This window comes from Chlorocebus sabaeus, chromosome 8, assembly GCF_047675955.1.
Source record: "Chlorocebus sabaeus isolate Y175 chromosome 8, mChlSab1.0.hap1, whole genome shotgun sequence".
In the NCBI taxonomy this organism is placed as follows: Eukaryota; Metazoa; Chordata; class Mammalia; order Primates; family Cercopithecidae; genus Chlorocebus; species Chlorocebus sabaeus.
In genome coordinates this window covers 38,638,452-38,662,943 of record NC_132911.1, presented here as the reverse complement: position 1 = coordinate 38,662,943, position 24,492 = coordinate 38,638,452, and the positions used below count along the sequence as shown (strand labels likewise).

Sequence of the window (24,492 nt, the reverse complement as noted above, 5' to 3'; positions counted from 1 at the left end):
GGTGTGTATGGGGTGTGTGTGGTATGTGCGTGTGAGGTGCGTGTGCATGTGTCTGGTGTGTATGGGGTGTGTGGTGTGTGTGTATGAGGTGCGTGTGTGTGTGGTGTGTATGGGGTGTGTGGTGTGTGTGTATGAGGTGCGTGTGCGTCTGTGTGGTGTGTATGGGGTGTGTGTGTGACGTGTATGAGGTGAGTGTGCGTGTGTGTGGTGTGTATGGGGTGTGTGCGTGGTGTGTGTGTATGAGGTGCGTGTGTGTGCATGTGTGTGGTGTGTATGGGGTGTGTGTGGTGTGTGTGCACGTGAATGTGTTTGTGTGTGTGTCTGTGTGTGTTGTGGGGTTGTCCCCTCCCTGCTGATGAGTAGGTTGTGTTGCTCGTGAGCCTAGGCCTGGAGGCTAACCCCATGCGCATTCCTCCCAAGCAGTGAGGGGCACCCAAGTCGCCCCGCCCCTTCCCACTGACCCTCTCACCTGGGGGTTGTCCATATACCAGAGGAGGCAGTTAGCCTGGGTGTCCAGAATGAAGTACCTCCGCAGAAACTTGCCGCTGTTCTCATGCTCCTCGATGTCCAGAAACCCACAGATTCGGTTCTGCCGATCCACATAAGGCATTCCTGGGCTCTGCTCTCATCACCCTGCACACAGGAGGGAGGTGCTGATGAGAAGGAAGATGAAGCAGCTCTGCCTCAGGACCTGCAGGAATCTTTCCAGGAAGTTGGGCTGAGACTCTCTCACCAACTTCCTTCTGTGGGGGCACCAAATGTTCCACTCCAGACCCTGGAAACCTCTCCCAATGTTAAGCACCCCTAAAAATCCATTTACACGTATTCAACTCACTTTTCCAAGGCTCTATGTGCCCAGGATAGCACTGGGCACTTTACAAAGCTCAAACTTTAGATCAGGGGCCTGCATTCAAATTCCAGTTCTGGATACTTGTTAATTGTATGACCACCAATTATTTAACCTTCGTGTGCCTCAGCTTCTGCATCTGTAAAACGGGGTTAATAATAGTGCACCTCATAAGGCTTGGGCTGATAATTAAGTGCTAGTTATACAGTAAGCACTTCCTGAACAGTAGCTATTATCGTCGCTCTGCACAAAACTTGTAAAGTGGCTTGCAACTCAATTTTATACATGGAAGAAATGATCTCAGAAAGGATGTAAGCTCCAATTCAAACATCTGAATAAAATTCTGCCAGGCTCTTGAACAATACCCCACAAGCACGGGCAATCAAAGCAAACATGGACAGGCGGGATCACATCAAGTTAAAAAGCTTCTGCACGGCAAGGGAAACAACCAACAAAGTGAAGTGAAAACCCACAGAATGGGAGAAAAATCGGCAAATTACCCATCTGACAAGGGACTAATAACTAGAATATATAAAGAGCTCAAACAACTCTATAGGAAAAAAATCTAATAATCCGACTTTAAAATGGACAAAAGATTTGAATAGACATTTCTCAAGAAAAACACATACAAATGGCAAACAGGCACATGAAAAGGTGCTTGACATCACTGATCATCAGAGAAATGCAAATCAAAACTGCAATGGGATATCACCTCACCCCAGTTAAAATGGCTTTTATCCAAAAGACAGGCAACAACAAATGCTGGTGAGGAAGTGGAGAAAAGGGAACCCTTGTATGGTGTTGGTGGGAATATAAATTAGTACAACCACTGCGGAGAACAGTTTGGAGGTTCCTCAAAAAACTAAAAATAGATCTACCATAAGATCCAGCAATCCCACTGCTGGGTATACGCCCAGAAAAAGGAAATCAGTCTGTTGAAGAGGTATATCTGCACTCCTATGTTTGTTGCATCTCTGTTCTCAGTCGCCAAGATGTGGAAGCAGCTTGGGGACCATCAACAGATAAATGGATAAAGAAAATGTGGCATATATACACAATGGAGTACTATTCAGCCATAAAGAAGAATAAGATCCTATCATTTGCAACAACATGGATGGAACTGGGGATCATTATGTTAACTGTGAAATTAGCCAGCCACAGAAAGACAGACATCACTCACTTATGGGATCTAAAAATCAAATCAATTGAACTCATGGAGATGGAGAGTAGAAGGGTGGTTACCAGAGGCTGGGAAGGGTAGTGAGGGGCTGGGGGTAAGTGGGGATGGTTAATGGGTACAAAAAATAGTTAGAAAGAATGAGTAAGACCTACTATTTGATAGTACAACAGGGTAACTATAGTCAATAATAATTTAATTGTACATTTTAAAATAATTAAAAGAGGCCAGGAGTGGTGGCTCATGCCAGTAATCCCAGCACTTTGGGATTTGGGTGGATCAATTGAGGTCAGGAGTTCAAGACCAGCCTGGCCAACATGGTGAAACTCAGTCTCTACTAAAAATACAAAACATTAGCCAGTTGTGGTGGCGCATGCCTGTAATCTCAGCTACTCAAGAGGCTGAGGTAGGAGAATCTCTTGAACCCAGGAGGTGGAGGTTGCAGCGAACCAAGATCGCGCCATTGTACTCCAGCCTGGGCAACAAGAGTGAAACTCCATCTAAATAAAATAAAATAGTATAACTGAACAGTTTGTAACACAAAGGATAAATGCTAGAGGGGATGAATACCCCATCTTCCATGAAGTGACTGTTACGTGCTGCAAGCCTGTATCAAAACATCTCAGGTACCCCATAAATACATACACCTACTATGTATCCACAAAAGTTAAACATAAAAAAATTTTTCTAAATTTCTGCCAGGAATTAAGTCACAAAGGACAGCCTCTCCAGCTCCATGAAGATACCAAGAGATTAAAATGCAAGGGGTTTCTGGCGTCTTGCGGTAGGGTCACAGCCCTGGCCCAGCATCTTACATCACTCCACTGTCACTGTTATGGGGTGAATCATGTCCTCTCAAAATTCGTATGTTGAAGTCCTAACCCCAAGGCCTTCAAAATGTGGCTGTATTTGGAGACAGGGTCTTTAAAGGGGTGACTGAGTTAGCATGATGTCATTAGCATGGGCCCTAATCCACTATGACTGATGTCTCTATAAGAAGAGGAAAGACCCTGTGAAGACACGGGGAGGTGACAGCCATCCACAAGCCAAGGCGCAGGCCCTGGACAGATCTTTTCCTCACGGCCCTCAGAAGAAACCAACCCTGTTAACACCTTGACGTTGGACTTTCAGCCTCCAGATCTGTGAGAAAATGAACTTCTGTTGTTTAAGCCATCCAGACTGTGGTCCTTGGTTATGATGGCCTGAGCAGCTTAACACGGTTACCCATAAAGCCCCTTATAATGGAAAGAATGAGGCATCAGAACAAAGTCCCAGGCTGGGTGCAGTGGCTCACAACTGTAATCGCAGCACTTTGGGAGGCCAAGGTGGGAGGATCGCTTGAGGCCAGGAGTTTGAGACCAACCTGGGCAACATAGCAAGACCTTGTCTCCAAAAAAAAATTAAAAAATTAGCCAGGCATGGTGGCGTGCCTGTAGTCCCAGCTGCTCAGGAGGCTGAGGTAGGAGAATCGCTCGAGCTCAGGAATTTGAGGCTTCAGGGAACCATGAGAGCGCCACTGCCCTCCAGCCTGGATGACAGAGTGAGACCCTGTCAGAAGAAGAAGAAAGGAAGAAAGAAGAAAAAGGAGAACAAAGAAGAAGAAAGTCCCAGCCCATGAGCACTATCCCCGACTCCAGAATAGTCTCTCTGGTAATGTGGGATGAGCCACACCTTCAAGTCAGCCAGCCTCTGTTCTTGTTGCAATTTTCTTAGGCCTCTCTGAGAGCCAAAGGGAAGGGTGGGAGCTCTATTCTGCTCCCCAACAAAGCCTGGCTCCTTTCAATGAGCAGGGACACCCAATTGAAATACACACTCAGTGCCGACATGGGACAAGGGGTCCCACCAGGGTCCCAAAGCACCACATGACCTTCAGACTTTCAAGGTCAGACCCCACCACTGCTGAGCCCTGAGAGACTCCAACAGAGTGAAGCTCCTGGTGGCCCAAGCCCTCTGTCCACAGCCACACAAAGTTGTGAGATGGCTGCCTCAGGCCATCTCCCACAAGGGGACGCTGGGTCAGCAGGTGAGCTACAGAGACCCAACAGTCCTAGTACTGCAGGCCCAGAGGGAGACACCCTCCCACAGCACAGGCTGACATCAGGCGGATTCAGACCAGGCTAATAGTAAGGATGGCGATTGGTGGCGTGGTGTGTTCCCTCCCAACCCCACAAGGGCCAGTGCTGAGAGGCGGCCCCTAGGAACAAATGTCCCCCACCAACACAAGGGATTCAGTGACCAGTGAATCCCTTGATCCAGGTAAGGTGAGGGAGACTGGAGACACAGACATGAGGCAGATGCGTCGGGGAATCCCACAGCTACTCACTGTGAAAGGAGAGGGAACAAAGAGCAAGGCAGGCGAAAAACAGGGCAGAGGTGAAACAGCACAGCTAAGGAAGAAGTCAGAGGAGCTGCAGTAAAAGAGGCAGTGAGAAGGACCAACCGTGGACAGAGGAGGTTTCAGAAATACAGCAGAGAAGGATATGTTGCAGCACAGCAGGGGCCGGCGGAGGCACACCCCTGCCCAAAGCAGCATCCCTTCCATTACGGCACCTGCAGACAGACCCAGCGCCTCCTTGAACAAAGCTTCCGCCCCAGCTCCAGTTTCACAACAGAGCCAGTTTGAGTTCAGAAACAGGAGAGAGATGGGTACAAGCCAGTAATGAGGAACAGACGCCACAGGAGGATCCTGAAGTCTCCCAGCAGACACTGGGTCAAAGGCAGCAAGGGGAGCAGTCTGACGCTGGCTGGGGCAGGGGAGCATATCCTGGAGAGAAGCCGCAGCTCCCTGGGTGACGGGGGAACAGTAGTCCCACCAGAAGGGTTGGATCAGCATTCCGGGAAGGGTGCAGAGCTGCCTGGTCAGGATGCTGGTGATCGCCAGCCCCCCAGGAAAATCAGGCAAACCACCTTGATGCCCAACCAGTCACAGACAGATCTGCAGGGGCTGCAAGGACTATCGCTACTCCTGAGGCATCTCCCAGAGAAAACACACAAGCTGCTGTGGAAGAGTAAAGCTAACTGTCCTGGGCCCAGTCGCTAAGCATGGTGTCCAACTGAACACTGGCTTTCAAATTTCTCCTTTTAAGCCTGCAGGATTCATCATGCCTGTCTTTTTCTTTCTTTTCTTTTTTTTTTTTTTTTTCCTTAGATGGAGTCTCGCTCTGTCGCCCAGGCTGGAGTACAGTGGGGCAATCTCGGCTCACTGCAACCTCTGCCTCCCAGGTTCAAGCGATTGTCCTACCTCAGCCTCCCAAGTAGCTGGGAATACAGGTGCACGTCACCACACCCAGCTAATTTTTGTATTTTTAGTAGAGACGGGGTTTCGCTATGTTGGCCAGGCTGGTCTCGAAATCCTGATGTCAGGTGAGCCACCCGCCTCAGCATCCCAAAGTGCTGGGATTACAGGTATGAGCCACCGTGCCTGGTCACGCCTGTCTTTTTCTGAAGTCAGGGGCTAAAGAAGGCACGCTCCAAAAGTCCAATTTTGTTTCAGGGGCGTCACGGTGGGAGAGGGCCCTCACAGACCCAAGGGGAAGATAAGCACTCAGGTTACAGCACCTCCTGACTGTGGTTCTATCCCTAGAAAAAAACAGCTGCTTAGATGTCCTGAGAAGCAGCTGAGTCACAGAGCTCATCAGGAATGTGGGAGGTGGGGGGAAGGACCAGCTGCAGGAGAACGGAGCATCACACAGAAATGTGGCTCTAACTAGCTGCCCCACGCAGCAGCGGCACGCTGAGATGCTGCACACAACGTGAACTCAGGTCCTGAGCCCTAATCCTCTGATGGTTCATTCTGATCCCATTTGTACATTCCTTGTCTCAACAGCTGCTAAGATTGGGTCCACAGAGCTGCCCCAGGCCCCCAAATCCCCTGTCCTCGCCTCTTCAGCCATGTCACCATCATCTTCCAAATCTTCTCTGGCTCTTTCTCTTCTTCACAGAGGCCTGTGTGGAAGTTAACTTTGCCACCTCATCCATAGCTTCTACTATTCTAGCTATGAGCCCGTGAGGGGAGAAAAGGGAGTGCCAGTAGTAGTTGGTACTTAGATGGGGAACAACTTGGTGTACATATATATGTGATCACCCCCAAATCCTCAGCCAAGACCAAGGCAAAGCTTCAAAATGTCTTTTCAAACTCTCACAACACTCTGCCAGTTACATAGTTGGGGTTTTTGTTTGTTTGTTTTGTTTTTTGAGACAGAGTTTTGCTCTTGTCGCCCAGGCTGGAGTGCAGTGGAGCCATCTCAGCACACTTCAACCTCCACCTACTGGGTTCAGGAGATTCATTCTCCTGCCTCAGCATCCAGAGTAGCTGGGATTACAGGCCTGTGCCACCACATCTGGCTAATTTTTGAATTTTTAGTAGAGACGGGTTTCACCATGTTGGCCAGGCTGGTCTTGAACTCCTGACCTCAGGTGATCCACCAGCCTCGGCCTCCCCAAGTACTAGAATGACAGGCGTAAGCCACCACGCCCGGTCAAAATCACTTATCTTAAATTTCATTTTATGTTTTTATTTTTTAGAGACCCGGTCGCACTCTTTTGCCCAGGTTGGAGTGCAGTGGTGTAATCGTAGCTTACTGCAGCCTCCCACTCCTGGGCTCAAGCAATCCTCCTGCCTCAGCCTCCCCAGTAGCTGGGACTACAGGTGCACACCACCATGGAGGGCTAATTTTTTAATTCTTTGTAGAGATGGGATCTCCCTGTGTTGCCCAAGCTGTTTTCAAACTCTTAGACCCAGGCAATCCTCCCACCTCAAGCCTCCCAAAGTACTGGGATTATAGGCATGAGCCACCACACCCAGCCTTAACTTTCATCTTACCCTGAGTTCCCCAGTGTGAAAATATTGGGTGGAGGGTGACCTAGTGTGGTTTATCCCAGGAGTTCCCAGGTAAGTCTGTGGGAATCCTAACAATACCCAGCCCTCATCTCCCGGGACAACATGGAAAGCGTTCATGCTGGGGCCGGGCACGGTGGCTCACACCTGTAATCCCAGCATTTTGGGAGGCCGAAGCAGGTGGAGCACTTGAGTTCAGGAGTTCAAAACCAGCATGGCCAACATGGTGAAACCCTGTCTCCACTGAAAATACAAAAATTAGCCAGGCATGGTGGTGCACACCTATAATCCCAGCTACTCAAGAGACTAAGGCAGGAGAATTGCTTGAAACTGGGAGGTGGAGGTTGCAATGAGCTGAGATCATGGCCACTGTACTCCAGCCTGGGTGACAGAGCGAGACTCCATCTCAAAAAAAAAAAAAAAAAAAGAAAGTGTTGATGCTGGGTTAGAGCTCTAGATACCCCTCTCTCTAGATGGTCCCTTCACCTTGGCTCTCATACCATAATGAAACTATCTGGCAAGTAGCTTCCTGGCCTTCACAACACACAGCTAACAAAGCACACAGGGTATTTGCAAGAGAAGGGGCCTCTATCCAACCCACTCAGCACCCCATCTTCCCTAGCCAAACCTCCCTCGTGTTTTCTGGGTTTAGTGCAAAAATCATAATATAACAAGGCTGGAATTACTTTAACAATCACTCCAGCCAACAACTTTCACATTTGCATGCTTTTTCATGTCCCTATCCATATAATTGGCCTTTTTAAAACTTAAGATGATGTCATGAGCATTTTCCATGTTGCTACATAGTCTTTATGATCATTGTTTCTAATGGTTGCATAACATTAACGGACTGGTTTTACTATAATTTACATAACCTTTTCTCTACGATTAAACTGGAGGTTGTATCCAATTTTTCACTATTATAAATAAGGCTAAAATTTGTATTTTCATGCTTTATTTCTTCTTTTACATGGAAAGAGCATAAATTCCAAGTAATAACACAACGAGATCACAGGCTATGATCTTTTGTAATTCTTGAGTCCTTTTACAAAACTGCTTTCTAAAAAGATTTCATCTGTGTTGCAACCAGCAATGTATTGTTACCATCACTATAATCTTACATATATTGAATGTTCTCATTATTTTAAACTATTGGTAGTTTCAAATACATAATGACGTCTAGTGAGGTTGAACATTTTTTAAATGTTTGTTTCCTATTTCACCTACCTTCCTGGACTTTGTTAAAAGCAAATCAAGAGTATGTGTGTACAGAATTCCTCTCTTTCTGTCTCCCTCCCTGTCCTTCTCTCCCTCTCTCCCTCACTCTCTCCCTCTCTTTTCTCTCTCTCTCACACACACACACCAAACCAATCCAAGACATAGCCTCCTATTATTCTCGTAACTCCTCTAAAATGTATTTCAGGCCGGGCACGGTGGCTCATGCCTATAATCCCAGTACTTTGGGAGGCCGAGGCGGGAGGATTGCTTGAGCCCAGGAATTGAAGACCAGCTGGGTAACATGGCAAAACCTCATCTGTACCAAAAAGACAAAATTAGCTGGGCATGGTAGTGCATGCCTGTGGTCCCAGCTACTCAAGAGGCTGAGGTAGGAGGATCGCTTGAGCCCTGGAAGTGGAGGCTACAGTGAGCCAAGATCACACCACAGCACTCCAGCTTCGGTGACAGAGTGAGACTCCATCTCAAAAAAAAAAAAAAAAAAAAAAGTATTTTAATGAAAAGAAAAACAAAAAGTGGGAAGTTTTATATGATCCAGGTTTCTAAGTAGAATATAAGTTCTTAAATATGTACTGCAAATGAAAATAAGTATTTATGATAAAAGTGAAACTCGGGGAAAGTGAGTTTGCATGGAGTATATTAATCAGTGGCAGAAAGCGTGTTAAATGGCAATTAAACTGAGAGATTCCTGGCCAACACCCACCAGTTGACTAGAAGCAGCTCATGAGAAGGAAGGAGTCAATGGCTGCCTGCCAGAGAATGAAATGGGGGGCACTGGGAGGCATTGCAGCCCCAAATATCTCTCTACTGCCCATTTCCATGCCTTAGATTCCACCAGTGGAGATTTGAGCCAAGAAAAAAATTACCCTGAGGAACTGAGGCAACGGATGACTTTGTCAGGCTCATAATATACAAGAGACAGCTGGGACCCAGACCCTGAGAAAATAGCACATAGCCCAGATGGGACGCAGAGGCACTAGAGGGGCTGAAAGGGAACGATCACTGCTTAAAACAGAAGTTGTCTACTTAAAAAATGTTCCTAGGATTCTTATACACCCAGGACAGGAGTATGAACCTTTCTGGAAAGCAATTTAGTTTATATATATATATGAAGAAAGCAAAAAATGTTCATACCCTTTGATTTGACTTCTAGGATTCCATCCAAGTCAATCAACAAAGATGCAAAGAAAGATTAAAGTAAAAAGATGGCAACTGCAATAGAATTTATAGTAACAAACAACTGGAAATGTCCTGAACAACACAATGGTTAGAAAATGATTCTGTTTTTTGAGACAGAGTCTCGCTCTGTCCCCTGGCTGGAGCGCAGTGGCACCATCTTGGCTCACTACAACCTCCGCCTCCCAGGTTCAAGCTATTCTCCTGCCTCAGCCTTCTGAATAGCTGGGACTACAGGTGTGCACCACCACACCCAGCTAATTTTTTGTATTTTTAGCAGAGACGGGGTTTCACCGTGTTGGCCAGGATGGTTTCGATCTCCTGACCTTGTGATCCACCCACCTTGAACTCCCAAAGTGCTGGGATTACAGGCGTGAGCCACCGCGCCTGGCCCAGAAAATAATTAAATAAACAACAAGACATGCTCACAAGGAAATATTACACAATGATTCAAAAACTCTGTTTTCAGGTTATTTTTAATGAATCAGGGGAAAACTCACCATATCATAAGTTTTTTTAAAGATACGAAATGGTGCATAATATGATCTCAATCATCCAAATATTATTCTTATATTCCTATATATGGTCTGTTTTAATACCAGATATACAGTCACCAAAATAGTAAGTTATTATCTATGGGCTATGAGTGGAATTTCATTTACTTGTACATATTTTTCCAAATCTTCTACAGGGAGCATGTGTTACTTTATTTAGCAGGAGAGAAAGCTATTTAATTCCACACAGATTCCCACCCAAGTTTTGAATTTGATAATAAATTTCTCAATTCTCCAGAGTCCACAAACAAACAAGGCTTTCCCTAAATTATAGCTCTCCTGGAACTTTTTGTTGTTTTAAAGACCTAAACCTAATAAATAAATGTTTCACATCTCACAATTATCCAAGAGCCAGACATCTACCTGCCCAGAGCGCTTTAGCACCCTCCAAGTTATTTGGGTTTCTTACTTCATATGGCAACATCCTCTGAGCGCCTTTCCTCCTTTCTCTTGCTGGTGTGGTCCCCGGCTCTCTGGTCTTAAGAAGAGCCCAGGTCCTCGGGCTGACAGAATACTCAGTCCCAAGTCGACGCTGCTATTCCTTTATTCCTACAACACATGGGCTGTACCTTGACAAGTGCTCTGGGAAGAGGAAATGGGGACCCTGACAGGAATCCCCAGTGGAGTCTTCCTTCTTGAAACTTGGGAGATAGGACTGATATTTTAAAGTAAGTGCCAGGCGAGGTGGTGTGCACCTATAGTCCCAGCTACTGGGGAGGCTAGGGCAGAAGAATCGCTTGAGTCCAGGAGGTGGAGGTTGCTGTTGAGCCAGTATCTCGCACCACTGCACACCAGCCTGGGTGACAGGAGTGAAACCCTGTCTCAAAAATACATACATACATACATACATATATACATACATATATAAAATAAGTGGCTGGCTGGATGAGTGAAAAGATGAATAGATTGAATTTTTTTTTGAAATATGATCTCAGTCTGTCTCCCAGTCTGGAGTACAGTGACACAATGATGGCTCAATGCAGCCTCCACCTCCTGGGCTCACGCAATCCTCCCACCTCAGCCTCCTGAGTGACTCGGACTACAGGCGTGCACCACCATACCTGGCTAATTTTTGTATGTTGCCCAGCTGGTCTCAAACTCCTAGGCTCAAGTGATCCTCTGGCCTCAGTCTCCCAAAGTGCTGGGATTATAGGCATGAGCCACTGTGCCCAGCCAGACAGATTTATTTTAAAGAAAAGCTATAAAGCTAATAAGTAATGAGAGTTGTGGTTTTCCAAATAGCCCTCTGGATTTTGAAGATGGCTAACATAATTTGGAGACAGAAGAAATAATAGAGGGAAATAAGGGAGACTCTGCCTGACTACTTTGGCATTTTTTAGATAAATAATAAGAGAAAGTGATAACAGAGACAAAGCCTTAAATGGTACTGGCTCAAATACAAAATAATCTACTACAACCTCAGTTCAAAAATGAGAAAAAAATTACTCATTTTAAAAATTTAAAGATGTTTCTTTCACATTATTCTGTGTTGGCAGGACAAGGAATTTCTGGGATTTTGCTCCAGAAAATATTCAAAAAGTGCTTTTTGACAAGGATTGGGGCGTGTGGCATGTACATTTTCTGTACCGTTACCCCTACCAGGGCAGAAGCTGCAGGCAGCAGCGTCAGTAGTGAGTGAGAGGTTCTACCAAGCAGAAATGGCTCAATTGGGTGACAGGAGAGTTTTTCGGGAAATAACATCAGAGATCTCAAAGAGGACTGTATGAAATAGAGCAGACAGGAACTGAGGTGTAGAGATATGGAGCAGTCACTCACCTAATGCTAGAATACATATGGACCACATCAATGGAGTTCACATATGTTTAGATTTGCAGTACACATCAAAGTATATTGTGAAGCCAACAGGGCCTTCACAATGTACAAGCCCAGTAAAAACAACAGCAAAATGCAAGCATGGCTGTTTGAGAACACATCCCTGAGAATGGGTCAAAGATTATAACTTAGGAAGTGTGGAAGCCTCCCCTTCCTACTGCTCTAACATGGCCGCATTTTGAAACTGTCATGATAGCAGATTCCAAATAGTGTAAGGCGGGAGAATAAAGTGCAAGAGAAGGAAATGTACTGAGAACAAGTTCCCAGAGGAAGTGCAGGGTGAGGAATGCAAACATGTACAGGAATGAGGCGGAGGGAGGATCAGACAGGGTGCTGGCTTGACCCTGAGATAGCCCAATCCCCACTGGACCCCAGAACTTGGAGTAGAGAGCAAGAGATACTCAAGAAGGAATTTTTGAAAAAATATAGGCCGGGAGGGGCGTAAGGCAGGAGTAACTGGAAATTGATACCACTGCAATAAAGATGCCAAAAACAACAAAATATTTCAGACACTCATGACCTCTCTTCACAGCAGCCTCATCTACATTCAAAGAAAATGTGGTTGTTGGAGCCTGCAGGAAACAAAAGCTTGCCCGGGGCTGAAGGCCCATCAGACCATCTCCACCAGAGAGGGCACCAGTGCAGGCACGCAGCCACACTGGCTTTACTGCCTATAAAAGGTGAGATCTCCAACTTTCAGAATTGTGAAAGTCCCCCCACAATGAATTCAGTTTCACTGTAGGGCTTCCTAACAACAGCTGCGAGTCCTGGAACTCTAAACTTCATTTTATAATGGACCACATCAACCAGAGGGTACTAATACATGGGCAGTAAGAGAATGAAAAGAAAACATCATTTCTCCAGGCCAGGCGCAGTGGCTCACGCCTGTAATCCCAGCACTTTGGGAGTCCAAAGTGGGTGGATCACGAGGTCAAGAGATAGAGACCATCCTGGCTAACACAGTGAAACCCCGTCTCTACTAAAACTACAAAAAATTAGCCGGGCATGGTGGCATGCGCCTGTAGTCCCAGCTACTCGGGGGGCTGAAGCAGGAAAATCGCTTGAACCCGTGAGGCGGAAGTTGCAGTGAGCCGAGATCGCACCACTGCACTCCAGCCTGGGCGACAGAGCAAGACTCTGTCTCAAAAACAAAAAACAAAAAACAAAAACATCATTTCTCCGACCTACTGGCCTTTTGCAAAGTGCCAGGGGTGGGGCAAGGGAGTGGTGAGGGGGGAGCATAAATGGCCTAGCTGTGTTCCTCTAAAAACATGTGCTTCTGTCTCTTGATTTAGGGAAGGAGGAGGGGCTGGGCGTGGTAAGGAGGATGTGCAGGTGACAATAATCAGTATGAGTATTTAAAAAAAAAAACTTTTCTTTTTTTAGAGGCACAGTCTCGCTCTGGTGCCCAGGCTGGAGTGCAGTGGTGCGATCACAGCTCACTATAACCTCAGACTCCTGAGTTCAAAGAATCCCCCCGCTATAGCCTCCCGAGTAGCTGGGACAACAGGCACACACTATTACAGCTAGCTAATTTTTCAATTTTTTGTAGAGATGGGGTCTCACTGTGTTCCCCAGGCTGGTCTTAAACTCTTAGCCTCAAGTGATCCTCCCACCTCAGCCTCCCAAAGCCCTGGGATTACCGGGATGAGCCACTGCATCCAGCCAATGAGTATTTTTGAGGGAACTTTTGCAAGAAGATGACCATTCAAAAGGGTGTGTTGATTTCAGTTACCTATCCCAAGTGTGCAGTGGAGTGAAGGGAAAGAGCATGAGTCTCGAGCCAGATCTCGAGCCAGACAGACCTGGATGCAAATGCCGACACGTTGCTTAACTCTTCAGGGTCTATTTCCTAATCTGCAAAACGGAGATAATTGCTTTACCTACTTCAAAGGCTGCTGTGAGGATTAAATGAAACAATGTGTGAAAAGCGCTGGACACCCAGACATTGAGTAAATATTGTTGTTGTTAAAGTGCATGTGTGGGTGCCTAACAAGGAGTATATGGTCATCATTACTACTGCAACGTTGCTTAACACTGGGCAGGCAGCTGCTGCATGTGCACCTCCATCCCTCTAACGCCAATGAGCAAATGTCAGTGAAAAAGCTGCAACTCTGGGATCCCTCTCACAAGGAAAGGCATCAGCTTCCCTCACTCTTCACTCGATTCCAAGAACAACCACATTTTACATCTCTAAAAATTCTCCAGGAGGTTTAAAACAAAAAGTCCAGGCAATCCGCTGACTCCTTCTTGGCCAGGCTACCCTGAGAGTTAACAGAAACCTAGATATGCTCATCAGTTTCCAAGGAAAGGATCCTAGAGCTGCCTCTCGATCCAGCCACGGGCAAACACACCAGCAGAGAGCTGCTTTGCAAGGGGCCAGCCGAATTTGAGTCCCAGCCTTCGCACTTTAACTGCAGTGCTTCTCAAGAGCATAAGAACAAGAGGACCCAGCTTCCCATCCTCTTCATCTCAGCTGACCAGGCACTGTGGGCAAAACGCACACCACAAGGCCAAAGCCCCCAAGCCTTTTGCCCACACTAGGCAATATTAGGAGTCCCTGCCCCAGCAGGGCTGGGACCTCCACAGTGAGAAAGCCCAATTCTGGCTTTAATGCATAACAAATCACTTCAATCAACTGGGGTCAGGGTAGGGAAGGGGCTTTCAGAAGGAACTGTAGAGTCACTGCGCCGACCCCCAGCCTCCTCTACTGACAGGATGGGGCCGCATCCCTCCCACCTCTGGGCTACCCTATCTACCCCGCCTGTCCAATTTCCCATCTCAATAATGGGCTTATATCAGGCAGGGCCAGGATTCTTCTCTTCCCATAGGCCAACACACTATAATATTTGCTTTCCTTCCTTCCTTTCCAAAGCCTACCAGATTAGATTGCTGGAGTCCCATCCAGCTCACTGAGACAGATGGAAAACGGAAAGTAAGGCAACCCAAACTGTTCATGGTGGAAAAAGGGAGAGGGGGCAGAGCAACCCAGCATCGCAGCACCCAGATCCTCTTTTCCAAGCCCTAGGTCTATCACAACCAGACTAAGTTGAGCCACAGCGGTCTCCATGAATCAGAAAAGATATTCTGATGCACTGTTGTCTGCAGCAAGCTCTCATCTGAGTCATCCAGCCTTTCAGCAGGGGCATCACCCACCTGTCCATCTGTCCCATGAATTGGACAGGAGACCAATGCTGCTTGGGTCTTCCTAGTATCCTAGCACTTCAGCAAACACTTGGCTGCTCTGGGGCTCAGCTGATAGGGCTCATCAGCCTTCCCCTTCCCACTTCTGCAGGACAAAAACCTGCACCAACCAAAACCTGCATGTCTTCAAGATTTATTTTAACCACTGTAAAATACCGAGCTGAATATGGTTCAACTCACTACCATGACATGATGGAATCTGCAGGCCCTATTTCCTTACACAGAAGAGAGAAGAAGAAAGCACCAATGACAAGGAAAAAGAAAGGTTTGCAAAAACTCTTCACCAAAGGGCAGGCAGTTTCTCAATCAATACCAAGGTAATTACCCATCTGTGAAATGAGCAAGGTTCCCATTACCAGCCAGCTAAAATCCCACTAGGAGTGCCACAGACAATTTATAGAAAGTATGCTGTAATGTACAAACAGGGTCAAAGGATACTTAGGTGTAAAGGCAACACCCAGACTAATAACTCCCATGTACCAGCTTGGTGAACCAAATCCCTACAGGTTTGAGGAACAACGACACTGCTCTTTTCTCTGCCATTTGGACAAGTGTAAACAATTCATGTGTTTGCATTCATTCATTAATGCAACAAACATTTACTTAGCACCTGGTACATGTCATACGTTGGGCTGGCCATAATCTAGACTACAAGCTAGACCTTTGATAGTGAAAAAATCATCCGCCTTCAAGCGGCATATGGTGAAGAAGGCTAACGTCTGAGATGATGATGATGCTTTCTAAAAGCTTGCTCTGACTTCTCAAAACAAGTGGGGGGCTTACAAGTTCTGTAAGCTCCCCAAAGACAGGGTCTAGCCCTCCAAAGGTAAAGGAAAAAGAAAAAATATTTGGAGTTGCGTTTTGTTCATCACTGCCTTGCATGTATAATAAATGTCAACTGAATGCAACTGAAATAAAAAACAAAAACTTCTACTCTTTCAAGATCTTTTGCTTTGCTGTTTCGGAAGGCTTTGCAACCAAAGAAAAACAATGACAAAAGAAGGGAAAAGGGGACTTGGTCAGATATATGAAGAACACCATTAGTGCAGTCTTGGTACTTCAGCCCCAAGTGCATCTACAGCTCAGCCTTCAGAGCCCCCAGAGCCACAGCTGACTTCCTGGTGTGGTGCTCTCCCCTCCCTCTTCTCTGCCGTTTACTGTCCTCTTAAAACCCCACTTGGAGCCCTAAAGAAAGGGGGCGGGCAGGAAGAAGGAATGAGAAGGGGAAGATACATTCTGAACCTGCGTTCACCAAGAAGGAAGGAAGCCAAACCCTAAGGCGAGGGCCTGGGGGCAGGGCTGGCCCAGGGGAGGAGATGTGAGGGTGCTCCGGCTGCAGCGGGTCCTGCACTCCTCTCTGGGCGTGCGGGGACATTTTTCCATTCTAAAAGGCCTAGCTTCCCACCCTCGCCCACCCTTCTTTTTTCTTTCTTTTTAAAAAAATTTTGGTGAAATCGTCTTCAGGACTGAAGGAGAAAAGGGAAGCGTGTGAGGTGAGGAAGAAGTTGGTGAGAGAACGAGAGCTCCCCTCGAGGGCTCAACCAACCTGGCACCGAACCTGCATTTTAGGGCAGTCCTTTCCACTGTATGGAGTTCCAGAAGCCCAAAGGCCAGGCTGCACCCATAGGAAAGGACGGGTGTCCGTAGGGGAGCCTTCTAGGCCTGTCATTTAATAAGGTAGTCGGGGGAGAGAAAGAGGAGTCTCCATGGCCCAATCGTACCCAAGGGACTTGCCTGGGGACGTTCTCTGCTCTCCTCCCCTCCCGCAGCCCGGGCAGTCGTTGCGGGGCCGGTGCCCCAGCGCCAGAACCCGCAGAGAAGTTTCGCTGCTGCAAACGTGAGAAAATGCAGCTCAGCAGAACTCCCGCCCCCACCCTCTCCGGGGCCCCACCCCCGCAGCCCGACCCCTGGTGGCGGCGACCTTGGCCACCCGGGGCACTTGGAGGAGGGGCTGCCCTCGGGGCTCTCCCGGAGGGCTGGAGGAGGCCTCCAGGGTTTGCGGCCACCTCCCCTCGCCTGTCAGCCACCAGGACCGGCGTATTCAGCCCTGCGGGCGCGCCCCTCGCGCCCCTAGGCCAGGCCCCCGCCGGGGCGCCCCCTACACCCCCAGCCCAGCCAGCCCTCGCGCGCCCCTCTGCGCCGCTCCGCTCCTGGGCCAGCGAGGGCGCCCAACTTACCCCCCCGTGCAGGGGCCGGGGCTCGGGCGGGGTGCGTTACATCGGGCGGGGTCGCCCCTCCGGCCGCCGAGTCCGCTGCGCTCCGGGGATTTCTGGGTCTAGCTTCCAAACTCTCCGCGCCTCTCGCTCCCCTCGCTCTTGTCTCCCCCCGTGCCCCTTCCTTCTCTCCAGTCCCTCGGCTCTTTTTTCCGGGTTAATTACGTTTCGCATTAAAGCAAAACCCAGCCCCGGATGTGAGTACAATGCTCCGCGGAGCCCGCCGGGGAGGGAGAGGGGTGCCGGGGCGCCGCGGGCTGGGAGGGGGCGCGGCCGGGCGCCGGGGCCGCGCGGGGGAGGCGGGGGCGGGGCGCCTCGACGCTGCGCCCGAGGCCGCCCGCGGTCCGCGCCTGGCAGGTGGGACCCGCGCCCGGAGACTGCCCCGCGGGGAGGCCGGCCCCGACGCTCGCTCGGGCAGCAGGTGTTCGGGCAGGGGGCGTCCTCGCAGGAGGAGGCGAGCTGGAGCGCGAACTCCCTCAAGAACCCCATTTCCTCCTCCCAGAGCCCCACCCAGCGACCTCAGCCGGGTCTCCTTCGGATCCTGAGCCCTTAGACTTTGGGGACCGAGGAGTTGGGGTCAGAGTTAGGGTCCCAAGAAGAGTGGCATCTTCAGGTTGTCCTAAATGTGCCCTAAGAGACCAGTGGGCGGGAACGCTGTAACCAGGGTTATAGAGACTTTAATTTCTTTATTTTATTTTATTTTTTAATTAAGACAGGGTCTGGCTCTGTCGCCCAGGCTGGAGTGCGGTGGCGCAGTCATAGCTCACTGCAGCCTCGACCTCCTGGGCTCCAGCGATCCTTCTGCCCCAGCCTCCCGAGTTGCTGGGACCACAGGCGCCTACACCGTGCCCGCTGGGCCTTTTTTGGTGTGGCGCGAAGACTCCCTTCCTGCCCCCAGAGCATTAAGGTGCTCTGGGAAAAAATGGGAAACAGGCAAGCATGTGTTACTACGTAGACCTCGCCAAGAGGAACTAAGCTGCTGTGCGCCGGTCCCGCCCCTGCGCTATCTCATTTGATCCACGCCGCAACCTATGGGTACCAGTCCCGTTCACGGTGAGGAAACCGAGACTCAGACGTGTGAAGTAATTTTCCCTGGGTCCCCAGTTAGTAAACGGCAGGTCTGTCAGGTTCTGACTCCGGCCTCCCACGTGGGGAGAGAGACATTTGAATATGCATCAAGTCAGGTGGACAACATCCGAAACATGAAAATGTAGTGGATTCGCGCGGGCCTGCAGGGGCTGGCGATCCTGATGCAAACGATGTTAATCAGGTGTAAATCCTACGAGGCTTTGAGAGAGGCAGGCATAAGAAGAGGCTGAGGTTCTCCAGGACAAGGACTGGATTTGCAGGAAGGAGCAAGAGGCTGGGGCACATTCCCGGTGTTATAGGAGAAAGGTGGCGTCTTATGTCTCCACGACCGGAGGCCACAACGCCTGGGGAGGGGGGCTCTGGCCGATGAGCCAGGACAGAGGGAGAAGGACAGCCCGCCCCACACACCCCGAAAGCACCAGTGATGAAACCACACAAGTTTCCTCTTCTATTTTGATTGCCAAAGCAAAAATGAGCCGCGCTAGTCTCTCAGGTGTGAAAAAAAAGACTGTTTGCTTTAGAGCATTTTGCTTTGAATGAGGAAGAAAAGGGGGACGATGGGGGGGAAAAACATTTCCCTTGAAATAAATACATCAATGTCTTTTTTTTCCCCCCTGTTCATGGAGGTTTTTGCCACTCATCTGTAAGTTTCAGGCACCAGAACAAACTGAAAAGCATCTCCTCTGGAAGCATGGAACCTGGATTTGAAGCCAGCTCTGCCCGTTTACTGGCTTTGACCCCTGGGCAAGTTGTTTAATTTCTCAATGCCTCTGTTAGGAAAAGTCAGTGAGTTAACGTTTGTGAAGTGTTGAGATTCCTGTCGAACATGAAGTAGGTGCTATGTAAATGTTTTTTAAATTTAAAAATTAGATGATCATTTTCAGTGTGAAAAGCAACACAATTCCATCCAGCTCCAAGCAAATCCGACTGGAATTGAGGGTTTCTAGTATGAGCAATGAGGTAAATTTCTCAGATTTCATGGTATGGTTCATATTAAACTCATAAAACTCTACTCCCTGTGGGGCTGTCTGAGTCACTCCGTCACAGAGCCACAAGTATTTCCTGAGCACTACTGTATTGGATGCTGGGAGGCAAAGAGAAACAGAAGGCCTTGGGTGGTAAGAGAATACAGGTGTCTCTAGAAGGCTGAAGCAGACTTGTGCCCTGGGAATGGCACAGAGAGTAAGTGCTGTCAACTTTTAGAAGGACAAGATATAGCCAGGGGCAGTGGCTCACGACCTGTAATCCCAGCACTTTGGGACACCAAAGGCAGGAGGATCCCTTGAGCGCAGGAGTTCAAGACCAGCCTGGACAACTAGGGAAACTTCATCTCTACAAAAAATTTAAAAAATTAAATTAGCCAGGTATGCACCTGTGGTCCCAGCTACTCAAGAGGTTGAGATGGGAGGGTCACTTGAGCCCAGGAATTTGAGGCTGCAGTGAGCCATTATCATACCACTGCACTCCAGCCTGAGTGACAGAGTGAGAACCTGTCTCAAACAAAATAAAGAGAGAGAGAGAAATGTGTCTCTGTATGGGGTACGGTGGGGGAGCTCAAGAAGGGAGTGGGATTTGAAATGGGACTTAGATGGATATGGCTTGACACCAGTGGGAGGAGGCCTGGAACATGTTGGACTGAGGGAGGGTCATCATCAGTGCACTGGGGAAATGCTCATACTTCACTGGAGCCCCATTTACTGCTACACTTGTCCCTGGCCAGGACCCGGCCCCAGTTAGATGACAAATCCTGCAACAATGTCTACTCTCTTTCTTATTCCTGGATCTCCCAGAGCTTCCTCAGAGGACCCCCACCCCCACCCTCCTCTCATGTTACATTGAAGCAGGGGTCAAGTGAGTCTGTGCCCTGCTTTGTTTTGCCATCCCTCTCTCTCTTTTGGGGGGGCACTTTTTATTGTGATAAAATACACGTGACATAAATTTTACCATTTTAAAGTGTATATGTCATGGCATTCGGTAAATTCACAATGTTGTACAACTCTCACCACTGTCTAGTTCCAACCGATTTTCATCGCTTCTAAAGGTGACCCCATACCTATTAAGCAGTCACCTCTCATTCTTCTCTTCTCCCAGCCCCTGGTCACCACTAACTTGCTTTCCATCCAGTCTATGGATTTGCCTATTTTTGATATTTCATATAAGTGGAATCATATCATATGTGGCCTTCTGTGTCTAGCTTCTTCTTGTTTTTTTTTTTTTTTTTTTTTTTTTGAGACTGAGTCTCGCTCTGTTGCCCAGGCTAGAGTGCAGTGGCATGATCTTGGCTCACTGCAGCCTCCACCTCCCAGGTTCAAGCGATTCTCCTGCCTCAGCCTCCCGAGTAGCTGGGATTGCAGCCCCGCACCACCACACCTGACTAATTTTTGTATTTTCAGTAGAGACAGAGTCTCACTATGTTGGCCAGGCTGGTATCGAACTCCTGACCTCAAGTGATCCGCCTGCCTCGGCCTCCCAAAGTGCTGGGATTACGGGCATGAGCCACCGTGCCTGGCTGTGTCTAGCTTCTTATGTTTCCTTTTGCTATCACTTCATTGACACATTTTGAAAGTACAGTATTGCTGTTGCCTAATTGTACACTTTAATTTTGTTCAGTGCAAAAATAAACAGCCGTGATGTCTGAGAATGTGACACTGTATCTGTGGGGAAAGGAATGTCAAAAAAGGACCTTTGACACGTGCTGTTTCAGCCCCCTTGTTGTACCAGGGTAAAATAAAGCTCAACAATTTGCTCAAGGTTTTGAAGCTATAATAGTTAGTGGCAGAGTTGGTTCTAGAACCCAGAGTTGACTACCTTAGAATCTTCTAGTGTTGGGATAGAAACCTTGCCACCAAGATGAAAACTTCTGACCTAGAACCTACGAATCTAAACAGAAAGCCTTATGCACTACTCTAAGCATTTATTTATGTACTTTCTATTCATTTTCAATGTTAATAGCTGGTTAGCTAGATAACCTAACAACCTCCAGTGGTGAGCCAGTGCACCCTGCAGGGAACTATTTTTCTCTGTCCTCATAGATACCCATTACATAAGGCTGCAGCTGGGGGCCAGTTAGTTCTGTGAGGGAAAGTGTGGGGCCAAAGAGGCCAAGGTCATTGGTTTGATTGTGGTTCAGGCCAGTTCACTTTGCACAGAGATGAACTGCTCCAGGGCTACACATTGTACCTCTAATGTTAGCCAGTCATTTTATAAACAGTTGCTATGGATTTTGATAGCAAAGTTTGAATAGTTCTGTGCCATCCATTTCTAGAATGATTACTCAAACTGCCATTGTTCTATTCAGTCCAATTCATTCCACAATTATCTGAACCCATTACCATTTTTCCTCCTGTATGTCTTGCATTTACTTATTTTCCAGTTACTTACTAATTGCTAATTGTTATGCATGTATTATCTCATTTAAGCTTTTTTTTTTTTTTTTTTTTTTTGAGACGGAGTCTTGCTCTGTAGCCCAGGCTGGAGTGCAGTGGCCAGATCTCAGCTCACTGCAAGCTCCGCCTCCCGGGTTTACGCCATTCTCCTGCCTCAGCCTCCGGAGTAGCTGGGACTACAGGCGCCCGCCACCTCGCCCGGCTAGTTTTTTTTGTATTTTTAGTAGAGACGGGGTTTCACCGTGTTAGCCAGGATGGTCTCGATCTCCTGACCTCGTGATCCGCCCGTCTCGGCCTCCCAAAGTGCTGGGATTATAGGCTTGAGCCACCGCGCCCGGCCTCATTTAAGCTTTATAATGACAATGACCCTGCCATTATTTTAGGGTGATGAGATGGCTAAGTCATAGAGATGAAGCGCTGATACAAACCTGGACAGCCAAAGGCCAGAGCCTGGTCTCTTACCTACCGAGCTACACTGGTAGATGCAATGTTAGGCCTTGTGAAGGATATAGAAAAACATAAAACAAGACTGTTCCCTCCCACCCCAACACTTCCTATATTTATCATCATTTAGAATCTCCATTCCATTGCACCTAGCAATTGCATATCCAAAGAAAGTTATATGGATACATAGATAGCAATACGTACACACACATATGTATTTATATTCACTGCAGCATTGGTCATAATAGTAAAAATTGGAAATCGCTTTCATGCGCATCAAGAAGGGATTGAACAGGTGCATTGCTACAATCTTATGCTATGCTACACTTAGAAAAGAATGAGGGCTGGGTGGGGTGGCTCATGCCTATAATCCCAGCAGTTTGAAAAGTCAAAGCAGGAGGATCACTTGAGCCCAAGAGTTCCAGACTAATATGGACAACATGACGACACCCATCTCTATGAACGATTTTTAAAAATTAGCTGGACATGGTGGTGCACACCTGTAGCCTCAGCTACTCAGGAGGCTGAGGCAAGAGGATCGCTTAAGCCCAGGAGTTCAAGGTTGCAGTGAACTAAGATCCCACCGCTACACTCCAGCCTGGATGACAGAACCAGATGCTGTCTCAAAAAAAAAAAAGAATGAGGTGGATATCTATGTGAAAAATACCATACATTTTAAGTGAAAAAAGCACAGAGCTTTACATATAGTATGATCCCATTTCTGTAAATAATTTTTTACATGAAAAAGGTCTATAAGAATACATTCCAAACTGTTAACCACAGTTCTCTTAGGGCAGGGGAAGAGGGGTGATCATGGTGGATTTCACTTTCTAAGAGATGTATTGTGTGAGGGTTCATTTTTTTGCAACAAGCATGCATGTTTTTGGTTATTTTTTTTTTAAAAAAAGAACAGGAATGATTAAAATTTTTAATATAATTTAAAAGTTCCATGAGAAAGAAAATCATATTGCAACCTTCGAGGAGCTCATCTCTTACTAAGGAGGGAATATAGTATGTACAGAAATAACTATCATAAAAGCCAGAAACTGATACATGCAAAGGAGAGCAGAGATAAAATTCCCTGGGAAGATTATCAACCAGCTGTGGTTGAGAGGGGCAGGGGAAAATGCATGAAGGAGATGGTCCCTTGCAAGGACCTTGAAAGAAAGGTAAAATGTAGAAAGGTGAAGGCGAATTCCAGATACAGAGATGATCAGAGGCAAAGCACAGAGCACGAGTGCATGGGATCTATCCAGGGAGGTGTGGCTGGTACAGTTCAGCTGGAGCACGGGAGGACATACGAAGGATTTTCATGGGGAATGAAACAGGAAAGAAAGGTAGCTGGAGGGTCTTTATTGCTAAGCTAAGGAGTCTGTACTCATTAGTAGGCTTCAAGAGCTACTGAAGGCTTTTGAGCAAGGAAAGGACACAGTTGGAAGTTAACTGGCTCTGATTTCATAGTTACCGGTTGCCTAGTAACTAGACTCTGACACCCAGCTACCTAGTTTTGACTCCTGACTCTGTCACTAATTAGCTGATAGCCAGGGACCAGTGACTTCTCTATGCTGGGTGAAGAGAATGGGGAAGGTGGTAATGACAGATAACTGTCTCATACCATGGCATTTGGGATTCAGTGAATTCATGCTTTTAGGGAACATGGTTAAGTGCTGACAATGTTAAATTTGAAAAATCAGTATCAAACCTTTGAATTTAAATACTCATATTTCATTTGAAACTTTTACCCCCAAGAGCTAACACTTCATGATAAATTATTAAGTATTCTTTTTCTCCCCACTCTCAGGGAATTCGAGATTTTTCATCTCATTTTACAGATGGAAGAATTTAGGTTTTAAGGAGAGCGATAGCATCTCAGAATCACACAGCCAGTCATGATCTGAATCCCTGGGTTCTGAATAGTAGTTCAATGACCTTCACCCAATACTTAAGGTTATCTCTTAGCTCAAATTCTCAGAGCCTTGAGAGTAGGAAAATGGGGAGTGGAAGAAGCTTAGGAAATTTCTGTTTATAGGGTAAGGGAAACAGCAGTAAAGGACAGTAATAAAATCAAAAAAGAGAAAACTCTGGTGGAATATATGGAAGTTTATAAAATCAGACTTGTAAAATATAAACAGGAGATATACATATAAATATATACATACACACACATATACATGCATACTTACATGTGCTAAAGTTATTTCCTAGTAAAAAAGTTTGGAAAGCATTGCTGTACTGCTAAGTCTGACACTAATAGTGTCAGTTCTCAGCCTCAGAACTGAGTGTGTGCGCCATCCCCAGAAATAACAATCTGCTGGCCAAAAGCACCATTCCTATTGATTCATGCTGATGGCATTGTTTTCCCATCAGTTTGAATAAGTGCAGTGCACCATTTGGAATCCTGTATCCTCAGTGTTGCCCTGCGATTAGAGGGAAGAACTGGGACTTCCCAGTTCAGAGTGAAAGAATGAATAGGTACTTAACTTTGGATCTATGACC

General features: G+C 47.3%; 1 protein-coding gene across 4 annotated transcripts in view; it reads right to left on the bottom strand.

Moving 5' to 3' along the window:
* PLEKHA2 (pleckstrin homology domain containing A2) overlaps positions 1–24,492 on the bottom strand; it is a 91,410-nt gene that overhangs the window by 56,223 nt on the left and 10,695 nt on the right. The window contains exons 1-3 of one of the 4 annotated variants that reach the window (XM_007962238.3): positions 17,042–17,321; positions 16,586–16,693; positions 470–633 (exon numbers count right to left, since the gene is read on the bottom strand). In XM_007962238.3, the coding sequence (XP_007960429.3) occupies positions 470–610 (141 nt within the window). In that variant the 5' untranslated portion in view covers positions 611–633; positions 16,586–16,693; positions 17,042–17,321. Of the gene's footprint in view, positions 1–469; positions 634–16,585; positions 16,694–17,041; positions 17,322–24,492 lie in introns of those variants that run through there. The other 3 variants (XM_007962237.3, XM_007962236.3, XM_007962239.3) reach the window with 3 other exon arrangements.